We start from the raw sequence: 13,478 nt of genomic DNA on the forward strand, positions 1-13,478 counted from the left end.
TACTAGACAATACTGTATTTATTACCAAGAGAACAGCAATTTTCATTGTCCCTCATGGTAAGTTGTTAAAGGGGATACTATTAAATAATAGAACATTCCCCATTTTAAAGGTGAAAGATCTCACAGGGATTAAGTGGCTTGCTTAAAAGTCATAGGGAATCCAAACGTGGGTTTTCTGATCCCAAGCTGATAGTTTTCCTCCTACATCAGTGGGATTTCTGGGGATACCTGAGATGCTTTCAAGATGTCCAAGAAATTGATACTATTTTCATAACAACAGAAACAAGAACAACAACAGTACTAATATCCAAGGAAAAGAAATCACTATCTCAAAGAGATATCTGCACCTCAATGTTTGTAGCAGCCGTATCACAATAGTCAAACATGGAAATAACCTAAGTGCCCAACGATGAATGGATGAAGAAAATGTGGCTTGTATATCTATATCTATATATAGATAGATAGATATGTGTATGTATGTAGATACAGATATAGATATAGATAGATACAATGTGACATTATTCAGCCACGAAAAAGAAGAAATTCCTGTCATTTGTGACAACATGGATGGACTTTGAGGCCATTATGCTAAGTGAAATAAGTCAGAGAAAGACAAATACCGTATGACCTCTCTTGCATGTGGAATCTAAAAACATCAAACTTCTAGGAACAGAGAAGAATGGTAGTTACCAGGAACTGAAAAGCGGGGAAAATGAGGAGGTGTTGGACATAGGGTACAAACTTAGTTATAAATAAGTTCTGGGGTTTCCGAGGTACAGCATGGTGACGACAGTTAACAAAACTGTATTGTATATTGGAAAGTTGCTGGGAGAGTAGAGCTCTAATGTTCTCACCATAACAATAACAATGAAACGGGAATTGTGTGAGGTGAAGGATGTGTTAACTAACCTTATTGTGGCAAATACATCTCAATGTATAGGTGCTTCAGATCATCACACACTACAGCTTAAACTTGCACAATGTTATATGTCAATTATATCTCCATAAAGCTGGCAAGAAATCAGGTGTTATCTTCTCTTTTCCCTTTCATCCTTTTATAAGGGTATGGTGGGGTTTTCTGGAGGATATGTTGTATGTGATATAACAGACTAAAACAGAAGCGTCTGTGAGAATCCAGCTGTGTTCTATTAAACCAGCCATAAGAGAAACTTTCAAAACTACAAAATAGTGCCATTCTTCTATTGACATTTGACATTTGCCATTCTTCTATTGTTCTGGAAAATATAATTCTTTTCCATAAAAATGTTATTTATGTTGGGGCACCTGGGTGGCTCAGTCGGATGAACGTCCTACTTCAGCTCAGGTCACGAGCTCACAGTCCGTGAGTTCGAGCCCCGCGTCGGGATCTGTGCTGACTGCTCAGAGCCTGGAGCCTGTTTCAGATTCTGTGTCTCCCTCTTTCTCTGACCCTCCCCCACTCATGCTCTCTCTCACTCTCTCTCTCTCTCTTTGTCAAAAATAAATAAACGTTTAAAAAAATGTTATTTATGTTAACATGGAATGGGTTTATTAGTTTTCTTTTTTAATGAATTGATACATCATTATTTTAAGTGCCCTCGGTTTTCATTTCTAATACCACAAATATTTATAGGTATATTCCACAGAAATAAAGATTCTTTAGAGTCCTTTATCATTTTTAAATGTGTAAAGGAGTCTTGAGACCAAAACATTTGAGAACTGCTATCTCTCATTATAGCTGCCTTTAAAAAACAAGAACCCAGGGGCACCTGGCTGGCTCAGTCAATTAAGCATCTGACTCTTGATCTTGGCTCTGGTCATGATCTCACTGGTTCGTGAGTTGTAGCCCCACGTAGGGCTCTGCATTGACAGCATGGAGCCTGCTTGGGATTCTCTCTCTCCCTCTCTCTCTTCCCCTCCCCTGGTCATGCTCATGCACATTCTGTCTAAATAAATAAATAAACTTTAAAAAAAAATCCAGGCTAAATACAGATTTCCTTTGATTGTATTATTTTTAACCAACTGACGCCCCTGTTAAACCTAGTTTTTCTGCTTACATCTCTGTGCCGTCTTTCTCCCTAGTCTTGGTTTGGACTGAGGAGTTCATGCGTGACAGCAAAAAGTCTTGGAATGGAAAGCAGCGATTATAGACTCAAGCACCTCCTTCCTCTCAAATCCCTAAAGTACCTACTTCACTGTATATTCAATTAATATTTGATTAACGGGTGGATAACTGAAACTGATTGCTAACACAGAGAGGCCTGCTTGATGCCTCTGAGAAGTAACATGTGTGCTTGCTCCTGAGTTCACAGATGCATGCCAAACACAGCAGAACTCAACCCAGCAAGGCCAGGTGCACCGGGGTCCTGGGTGCACAGCAATCATACACCTGTCTCCCCCATCCAGATCATACTGCCATCTGGATTCTGTTCACTCACAGGACGTGAATCAGCAACTCGTCTCCTACACAGCTTTTTCCCCCGGAGACGGTAACCCACAATGAGCATCACATGCTGAGCTCACACATCCATCCATCTTTATCCATGTGGCTGCTTTTGTCCCTTGATCTCATTCTTTTTTTTAAATTTTTTTTTTAATGTTTATTTATTTTTGAGACAGACTGCAAGTGGGTTAGGGGTAGAGAGAGAGAGGGAGACACAGAATCCGAAGCAGACTCCAGGCTCTGAGCTGCCAGCACAGAGCCCGACACGGGGCTCGAACTCACGAGCTGTGAGATCATGACCTGAGCCGAAGTCAGACACTCAACCGACTGAGCCACCCAGGCACCCCCTCTTGATCTCATTCTACTCCGCACCACTGTCTGTCTAGATTAGGTGTGTGTATTTTATCTTAGGAGATAAAGATCTTAGGCTCCATGAAGGTTCTCAAAGGCCTTTCGAGGTACCCAAGAGTCTAGCATAGCACTAAGTAAATTATAATCACTGTCATCTCAAAAGTTTACAAAATAGTTCAGACACATGGCCCCACTGTTTTCTCACCAAAGCCCTATATGTAAATTATGGAAGGTCCTCTGTTTATGTATCTGCACCTCACATAGGGAGGCTTCAAAGTTAAGCAACCTAAGGTCACACAGTCGGTGATTGTCAGCCAGGGCGCACACGTGCCTCTTGGGGTGGCCCAGTCTGTACTTACCTCACTGCATCAGGCTCTTATTTGTCAACACACACTCATTCAGTCTATCTGAAAGAGAGCTTTGAGAAAAATAACAGCCCTACATCCAGACTATGAGCCAAAACATACAAGAATAAGCCCAGGTCTCCTGATTCCTGCTCAGGCACTGTATTTTACAGCATCTTTCCCCTGGTGATTTTAGCTGTCAGAGTAGTCAGTGCACGTGCTAGTTAATCTTATATGTTCTTCTCTCCGAAAAGTACACAAATTATTAAGTATCATTGCAATACGCACTTTCCTTCTTTCTGCCCTCAGTGGCTAATTGGGAAGCCACACTTTATTGTGTTTTCCCAGCAAAAATGAAGGGAAACATTATAAAATAATGCAGTAAATTCAAGCTGTGTCACTAAAGTTGATTATGATTCCTTTTTTTTTTTTTCTCCCTTTCACTGATTCACTCATCAATCCCACAAAATGCTGGAGTGGCTTCCAGTAAGTAAAAGATACCCCTGCCATTAATGAGATTATCGCCTCGTGGGTGAAATGACACTTCCAGAGAAAAATTCTAAGGTATTAGAAGTGTGAATTAGCACAGCATAAATTATTTATGAAGGTGATGAAGGAATATAGACTAAAAGAGCTCTTATTACAGGGAGAATTTTAGGAAAGCTTCATACAAGGCATGTCCTTAAAGAAAGATGTCATGAGATATATCTTAAATGTAGGGAGTGGTTTGGGCACATAACCTCCTTCTGCAGCCCCCCAAACCCAAACAATCATAGAGTCAAAGCAAAAACAGTATGCTTCCTCTGCAAATGGAGCCACAAAATGAGGTTATTTCAGTCTCCCATGCCCAGCCAGATACCACCCGTAGGGCCCTGCTACAGAGACATTCTGGAGCCCCCACTGGTTGGTAGAGTATTTCAGGAAAGAGGATGGAATCAGAACTGAACCAGGGCAAAATGGAGAAGTGAGTCTACCTTTCAGTTACTATTTACAGTACACGTTTCCCCAGAGGAAATACGACATGCCACAGATACCACATCCTCTCTGACCTGCATCCCTGAGCTATAGCCTGTGTCTTCTCTCCTGTGACTGCTTTCCTTTTCAAGGGCCACGCCCCCAGGGTTCTTCCCGGCTGTGCATCTCTGTGCCACTACACCTTGGGCTTGGATTATTAGTTAGCTGTCTGAGGTGTTACAGGTACAAAACAATGGGACCTCTCTCATTCTAGCAGTGGCACATTGCAATGTTCCAGCAAGCGAGCCACTGGGAAAAGACACAGGTGGGAGCCGGCAGATTTTGAGAGTTCTTCAGATCATTGGCTGAAGAAATCAGCCAATTGGCTGAGAAATCAAGCTATATATAACTCCATTCTGAATCGTTCAAGAGATGGCATAAAGAAGAGAGAGACTGCCACATGACTATGTCAAAAATTGACAACGTTGAATGATCACATTAAGGCCAGATCACAAAGACCTTGTAGGATGGGCTCAGTAGTTGGTAATGGCTTGAGCATTAGGGCAACTGTAGTCCTTCATTATGTCATATGATAAATGCTGCTTTGGGAAAGTATAAGAGAGGCTAAGGGAAGGAGAATTGACAACCTGTGGGCCTGGATTATGTGGTCACCTGCTGCAAGCCAACTTTCCAGCTACCATCCCTGTGGCTGAACACACTCTAGACCAGAGTCTCTGAAATGAGACGTCACATGTGGGACCCATTCCCCATGCTTTCAGAAAGAATCACTACAAGATCTTTTAAAACAAATGGAGGAAAGGATGTGATACTTTGAAGATGAGGTTTAGTAATATGAAGCAGAGATGATTTTTTTTTCTAAATAAACCTCTGTGAGCATATTGCTAAAAGAAACTTTTCCATTGTTGGTGAATAGTGTAATATCCGCTTATTTAAAAAAGGGTCAGTGGATGACAAGTTGAAGAATTTGAGAAGTTTCTCTACGAATTGTGATTCCAACAGCAAAATGAGGCTCTGATCATTTATCCACATGCCAACATATCATTCAGATTCTATGTGGGATACATAACACATTGACGGGAAAAGATGGTACATGGAAGTCAATCTGCCTTGGAAGGAAAGACATGATGGGCTGCCAGGTGTCAGAGCGACAGCTGACAATCCACATCCTGCAAGTCAGAATTCAGTCCCTTTACCTTTCAATGCAAGATCATCATAGTAAAGCACAACTTCCAGGCTACGAAACTGAAAGGAAACAGGATGAGGGTCTGAAGAGCAAGAGACCATCTTTCCAGGAATCCATGACAGGGCAGTTGGGCCAGTGGCTTTCGGTAGCTCCCGACTGGCTATACTTCAGGAGACTGAGTATTTCTTCCGAGTATCTCCTATCTCCTGGGACACAACACAAGCTTTAAGCCTTTGGGGGCATTTAGCCATAACAGTCAAACTATTAAAACAAGGATGGGTAGCTTTATACAATAACTCACTCAACACATTTTTTCCCCCAAATAACTCATAGCCAAGTTGAGGGAGGGGTGGAGGCAGGCTTCTTTCCCTGGAAACTCTCCATCATTTCTCCACTTGAGGTCAGTCCGAGCCTTTTGGAAATTAATAGAGTTATTTAATAAAGGCAAAGGGAGCAGCTGTAAGACTTTCCTCTATTTACTCTTCTTTCAAAATAAAGACATTTGTACTATGCTTCTCACCCTATACATCCCAGGTTCTCAGCACTAGTTACATATCAGGATCACCCAGGTGTTCTTTTGTTTGAGTAACAATGTTCGTGTGGGGTCCGAACATTACCATTGTCTAAAAGTACCAGTATCAGAACCTCTGGGAATGGTGCCCATGCAATGTAATTTTTAAAAGCTCCCTAGGTAATTCTAATATGCAGCCAAATTTAAGAATAACTACCATACTTGGGCGCCTGGGTGGCTCAGTCACTTAAGCGTCCGACTTCGGCTCAGGTCATGATCTCATGGTTCGTGAGTTCGAGCTCCGCATTGTGCTCTGTGGTGACAGCTCAGAGCCTGGAGCCTACTTCAGATTCTGTGTCTCCCTCTCTCTCTGCCCCTCCCCTGCTCATGCTCTGTCTCTCTCTGTCTCAAAAATAAATAAAACATTTAAAAAACTTAAAAAAAAAAAAAAGGAAGAACTACGATACAAAAGAGGAAACTAGGTGTTGATTATAAGGATTTTAGTTTTAGAATAGCTGTCTGACTTCAAAGAATAATGTCTCACCAGAGGAAACTTTGACTTTGAGATTAAAGAATGAAAAAAAGAAAGTATCAAAATACAGAGAATCATTAGAGTGTGTGTGTGTGTGCTCTTGACACAGGGAAGCGATATAACTTAGTGTTTATTAACTGCTTTGGGGCCTGGAACTTTTTTTGATAATCTGTGTCAAAAAGTAAGCACATATATGAAAACTGTGCAGATTTCAGAAACATCACAGACTTCCTGAAACCAATGTTAAGGACCTCTGGTATAGTCGTAGACTTTTGTAGCTACTCTTGTAAATAAGCAAGTAGGAAAAAAAAATCATCCATAAGAAATGAGAAATTTACATAGGAGTCTGGATTTTGCCCCTAAATTGCTATGAGTGTAAATAAATCACCTAAGCTTGCTAGCCCTCAGCTTTTCCACAAACTGAAATTTTTATCTACCCATAGGACAGTGTGGGTAATGTTTTTACGATTTTGTAAAAAAAAAAAAAAAAGTCAAGAGTGAATGAATACATGTGAAAGTACTTTGAGAAGTTATGATTTATTATTAGAGATATTAAGAATTAATCTAAAAAGAAACATAATTTCTTGGGTAACTGACATGTTGATCTAGCTCTCACTTTTATCTGCCTGGTCAGCAGACCATAGATTATAAGAAATTTAGCGACTCTTGAACTTTACACTTCCTATTAGAAGGATGAGTCCCAGCCCCAGTTGCCCTTAGATACCCCATCTCTCTCTCTCTCCCTGCCATATGATGACTATCCTGCGGTATTCACGAATGGCGCTTTCTGTCAAACTGATAGTAAAGCCATTCGTATTACTGGAGAACATTCGGTGTGAGTTAAAACACAAAGGAAAGGAAGTAGTTCCAGAGGAAATGAAACCCATGAACCAAAATTCAGTCTTTTTCACAAAAGCCCTTAAGTATTTGTTTCTTTCCCCTCTACCCCCCACAAGACCTGAGGCCCTGCGGACTCCATTGTCATGTTCCCTATCAGAGGATCATACCTAGTAAGGCACCTTCTTATTTCCCAAGGAAACGCTCCTGCAGAAGCACACTCAGTCCCAAGATATTAAAGCGTAAAAAGCTAGGATTAAGAATAAAGCTTATCTTTCACAGCCAGTGCTCCAGAGTTAAGGCCATTCACCAGACCATGGTTAGATGTTAACCAGAGGTGCAAACTTAATGTGCAGAGTAAGCACAGGCACCCTAAAACACGACACCGGCCCAAGTCTTCATGCTCCTGGGTGTCAGTATTTCCCATGCATTTCATTGTCTGAATTTTAATGAAAAAAACAAAATGAAAATGTGCATGGAGGAGCCAGTACTGATATTGAATCTTGACTGCTATTTACCACTCCTCAGAAAAATATATTAAACAAAATGCAGAGTCACGTAGTTTAAGCTACTGTCTATTTGTTCATAAAGGAAAATGCTTTATATGCAGAAATTTCAAGTGAGAGGAGATGTCAGGTCTCCAAAAGCAGCTATTATCAAACAAAGCAGCCAGAAAATTAATGCACTGCAGATGGCTGTGACCGCAACCTTGGATACGAGCCAGTGTCTTCGTCTCTCTTGGTAGGAGAGTTTTTGAACTCTCTCCTACCCACAAAGCCTCCTTAAATGTTCTAGTTCTTTGACATAAAATTCTTTCCCCTCTTTTACAGAGTATTACTTTAACTGTCTAGTTTTTCTTTCCATAAACCCTTGCTGACCTTTACTACAAGTGAGGCACTAAAAAAGAATGGTAAATTGACAATAGTCAGGACATTCGTGTTAAATGTAAAGAGGAATGGGTCATTTAAAGAACAATCAGGTTGATTCTCCTCCTCCAAATCAAGGTCCCCCTTCCAGACAGCCTGCCTGTGTCTTCGTTCCATATCCAATTTATAAAGAGTTTTTTTTTTAATTTTTTTAAATGTTTATTTATTTTTGAGAGAGAGAGAGAGAGAGAGAGAGAGAGAGAAACATAGCACAAGCGGGGAAGGGGCACAGACAGAGGGAGACACAGAATCCAAAGCAGGCTCCAGGCCCTGAGCTGTCAGCACAGAGCCCAATGTGGGGCTCCAACTTACAAGCTGTGAGATAATGACCTTAGCCAAAGTCGGGCGCTTAACCAACTGAGCCACCCAGGCGCTCCTTGCCATATGCATTTTAAAGTGGCTCTTTATCCCAGGCAGCTAAAAGAGGGAATCTCCACTTTGTAAAATGGCTCCATCATCCCTTTTTCTCCCTGGCTACAGAAGTTGAGCCATTCTGGAGGGTGTGTGTGCTTTTGTTCTTGCCAAACAAGTACACTCACCTGACTTCCAAATGACTGAAGAGTTTTGTGTTTTAAGTGGTACTTTATTCTGGTTAATTGAGAATTGCCACTTATATAAACCACCAACCAGGCTGCAAACAAAATAGGGCAAAAGACTCACAGTAGCAACTTCCTTTGCATTAGGAAAATGCACACCCAAGAGTTTAATAACAAAACCATATACCTTTTTACACAGTTGGTATTTTGTTTATGTGTATCATGACTAATAGTAATGGCTGTAATTCATCACAACAGAAAAGCAATCAACCGCTCTAGCTGTAGAAAATTAAAATTGATTGAGACCTTTTGTCTACCCTGACAGAAGCTAATAATTACATCATTATTAACAATATAGCCAGTAGCCAAATTTTTTTAACTTCTTTTGGTTTAAGACAAAATAGAACAAAATCAAGTTAATGTATTCAAGTTGAGTGATTCTGTGGAGCAGGCTACTCCCATGTGGATCTACCATTGGCAGAACATCCACTCTGGACTAAGGACTGTCCTAGGTGTTTGCACACTGGATTCATTTTATCCTCCCGACATCCACGGAGGCACGTTGGTGATAGATGAGGAACTATGAAAATGAAGTAACCAGCCCAGGAGCACAGAGCCAGGACACAGACTCAAATCCAGGGCCGGTCTCACTCCAAAGCCTCCATTCTAACCAATGAGCAACTACACTGTCGAACAAAGACCTTCTAGATGAGTACAGGAAACACCTGTCACAGGTACATACTCAAACACCTGGAAAACAGAACATTCTTCTTAGAAACCATCTCTTAATTTTTGTGATCCAGAGTTTTCTGAAGGCTAAACAAAACTGGTATGTATACAGTCTCAGAGGATGTCCCCGGGCCATAGAATGTTCCCAACAACAGGCCAGGGACAGAGAGGAATAAAGGAAATGAAGAGTCATTAACCACACTCAGTGTCCTTAAGACCAAGCTCTGATGTCATTTATTTCCACCTTCCAAGAATACTGGGATGGCCCGGCATGGACAAGTGACAAATACTTGTCAATTAAGTTTGTGAAGATAATGGCAAATGCCACTGAGAAAGACTTGCATTAAACATTAACTCAAGCTAATGTCCCCTCCTTGCAAAGATGGCCAATGTGAGGTTAGGAGAGTCAGGTGCGTGGTTGGATGGAGCTGAACTGTGTTCTGAGTATGCACAAACTAGATTACAGAGCCTCAAAGGAAGTTTTCCCAGATGGATAGAAGAGTCCAACAAGCAGCAGCTCCCAAATCTGAAATGAACCTGTGTTCTTGGCTGGACTGTGACCATTTATTAGGCTCTAACTGATGGTCAGAAGCAGTGAGCAAGATGCTCCCTGTTACACAGCTCTGAGGGAGAGGGTAGGAAGAAACTTTGTTCTGATGTTCTCCCAGGGTGCCCCTGTGGCATCAACCCTTTCATGAAAGAAGCCACCTTAAACTAAGTTATACAAAGTAGTTACTTGATTCATGTTTTCTCTCCTTCCTCTCTCCCTGACTCTTCCTTTATGGCAATCACATGATTGTCTTGGTCTGTCCCAGGCCAGTAGAGGAAGACATTCCCAGTCCCCCAAAACTGCACAGTGGTGGTAGTGGCCGGCTCAATCTCCCTTAAATAAGGTCCTACATCATGGGGGAGAAATTAGCACCATTAGAGGCCAAGTGTTCCTTTAACTCACTTTGTTCTCTCTTCTGCCTAACCCCTGTGCCTAAGGGAGCTGCATGGGTTCTCTAAATTTCAATGATGGAACAGTTGACCACGGGCTAGTGTTCCCATGTATTCTCTCATCTCATACCTAACTCCCGTATTTATCAATAAAAGAAAAGTTTGTGGCTGCTTATGATTTTGTATTCCACCCTTATGAATGTTCTACTACTAAAAACATATAACCATTTTTATGGACCAATTGGAAATTTGAACGCTGATTCCATATTTAAAAATATTAAAGAAATATTAAATTTCTACTTAGGAGTGGGAATGATACTGTAATATTTGGGGTTTTTTAAAGAATGCATAGCTTTTGGGGCGCCAGGGTGACTCAGTCGGTTAAGCGTATGACTTGGTTTCAGCTCAGGTCATGATCTCACAGTTTGTGAGTTTGAGTCCTGTTTCAGGCTCTATGCTGACAGCATGGAGCCTGCTTGGGATCGTCTCTCTCTCCCTCTCTCTCTCTGCCCCTCCCCTGCTCTCTCTCTCTCTCTTTTTCAAAATAAATAAATAAACTTTAAAATATAAAAGAATGCATAGCTTTTATATCTATATATGAAAATATTTACAGATTGGATGATATGCTGTCTGGGATTTGTTTCAAAATAACATGGGAGGAGTTGTAGCAGGTGGGAGTATGGGTGAAACAAGATTTCCCTTGAATTAATTATTGCTGGAGCTGGGTAATGGGTTCATTGTACTAGGTTTGTTTTGGTTTTTCGGTGGTACTTTTTCTGTATGTGTGAGAACTTTTTGATAGTAAAAAGCTTTTTTAAATTTTTTTTTCAACGTTTATTTACTTTTGGGACAGAGACAGACAGAGCATGAACGGGGGAGGCTCAGAGAGAGAGGGAGACACAGAATCAGAAGCAGGCTCCAGGCTCTGAGCCATCAGCCCAGAGCCCGACGCAGGGCTCGAACTCACGGACCGCGAGATCGTGACCTGGCTGAAGTCGGACGCTCAACCGACTGCGCCACCCAGGCGCCCCAGTAAAAAGCTTTTTTAAAAAAGAATCAAAATTAGCTAGATTTAAAATAATAAAATATAAAATATAATTGGTGACTTACTTTAATTCACATTAGGAAATTATATTTTTCAAAAATACTTTAAAATATGTGCAATTTGCATGATTGAATGTTAAATGGAATAGGAAGATCTAAAACTGCACATAAAATACTGCATATGCATAATTATTTACACATGCATATAAATGGAAGAAAAACTACATAAAATGTGTATCAGAATTTTCCCTGGCTGGCAAGAATATATATTATTATTCTTTATTGTTACTTTTTTCTATTTTTCAAGTGTTCTGAAAAGAAAATATGTTTACAATTTCATAAAGTTCTTTTTATAAACTATACTCATAATGTTAGGGGAAAAATAGTTACAGAACTGAATGTGAAATTCAGTTATAAAATGGGTGTGAATGGTGTGTGTATGTGTGTGTGTGTGTGTGTGTGTGTGTCTAAAATAAATAGCATCATATTGTTAATAGTGATTATCTCTGTGTGATAGCATCATTGGTCATTTTTATTTTTGTTTGACTCTCTGTATTTTCTGCAATTAACAAGAATTATGTTATAATCAGAAAAAACATGAAAAATTAAAGCTAGATTTATTGTACTTCTTTATAAGTAAAGGACTATCTCTATAGGGCAAACAACATACAAGTTTAAGAAACCATGCATTATATATAGTAAATATATATTATATACATTAGTATATTATCACTACATATGTCACTAAATATAACCATATATTATAACCATATATTAAATTTTATATAATAACCACATAATACCTGTAAAGACGGGAGACTTTTAAATTCTCATTGAAGGTATATGTTGAGATTTTAAACAATGTTAATACAGAATCCTTTGCACAGCCACCATGATGTAGCGATACTCACAGATGATTCCTTCATAATCATGTTTCGTTTTCTGTCCAACTCCAGGGATATCTATGCCAATACCAGTCTTTGGACTACAGGATGATTCCAAGGTCTTTAAGAAAGGGAGCTGCTTACTTGCTGACGATAATTTCGTCCTGATCGGCTCTTTTGTGTCATTCTTCATTCCCTTAACCATCATGGTGATCACCTACTTTCTAACTATCAAGTCACTCCAGAAAGAAGCTACTTTGTGTGTGAGTGATCTTGGCACACGGGCCAAACTAGCTTCTTTCAGCTTCCTTCCTCAGAGTTCCCTGTCTTCAGAAAAACTCTTCCAGCGGTCAATCCACAGGGAACCAGGGTCCTATGGGAGAAGGACTATGCAGTCCATCAGCAATGAGCAAAAGGCCTGCAAGGTGCTGGGCATTGTCTTCTTTCTGTTTGTGGTGATGTGGTGCCCATTCTTCATCACGAACATAATGGCCGTCATCTGCAAAGAGTCTTGCAACGAGGATATCATCGGAGCCCTGCTCAATGTGTTTGTTTGGATCGGTTACCTCTCCTCAGCGGTCAACCCACTTGTGTATACACTGTTCAACAAGACCTACAGGTCGGCCTTTTCACGGTATATTCAGTGTCAGTACAAGGAAAATAAAAAACCATTGCAGTTAATTTTAGTGAACACTATACCGGCCTTGGCCTACAAATCTAGTCAACTCCAAATGGGACAAAAAAAGAATTCAAAGAAAGATGCCAAGACCACAGATAACGACTACAGTATGGTTGCTCTAGGAAAACAACATTCAGAAGATGCTCCTACAGACAATATTAATACAGTGAATGAAAAGGTTAGCTGTGTGTGATAGACTGGTTGCCATAGCAACCATGGAGGGCACACTGGGCAAATTTTTACCTATCTGGGGGAAAAAAAAGACAAAGGGGAGACTGGAAAAAAAATTAGGCCGATCTAGTAGAACCAACAATAATATTTATATGCCTCATTTTATTCTGTCAATGAAAAAAAAAAGGCAGGGTTAAAAGACACAAAATGTGCACTTCAAAAATGTTCTGACAGCATTTCAGCTGTGAGCTTTACGATACTTATTTTTAACATTGTAAATGATATACATCTTTAAAATAATTAGCTTTTATTGTAAAATTATAATGAGGCCATAAATAAGTCTAAATTAACTTCTATTCCAAGTGGAAACCTTGCTCCTACGTTAGTTGATGGCATGAGTTGGTTACCTATTGCT

At 40.3% G+C, this 13,478-nt stretch overlaps 1 protein-coding gene across 2 annotated transcripts in view; it reads left to right on the forward strand.

Annotated features, from left to right (window-relative positions):
- The window catches only part of HTR2A (5-hydroxytryptamine receptor 2A), a 57,444-nt gene extending 44,284 nt beyond the window's left edge, over positions 1 to 13,160 (forward strand). For both annotated transcript variants that reach the window (XM_043578782.1, XM_043578784.1), the window contains one exon: positions 12,286 to 13,160. In XM_043578782.1, the coding sequence (XP_043434717.1) occupies positions 12,286 to 13,085 (800 nt within the window). In that variant the 3' untranslated portion in view covers positions 13,086 to 13,160. The remainder of the gene's footprint in view (positions 1 to 12,285) is intronic.
- Positions 13,161 to 13,478: the final 318 nt, after the last annotated feature.

Source organism: Prionailurus bengalensis, chromosome A1 (assembly GCF_016509475.1).
Source record: "Prionailurus bengalensis isolate Pbe53 chromosome A1, Fcat_Pben_1.1_paternal_pri, whole genome shotgun sequence".
In the NCBI taxonomy this organism is placed as follows: Eukaryota; Metazoa; Chordata; class Mammalia; order Carnivora; family Felidae; genus Prionailurus; species Prionailurus bengalensis.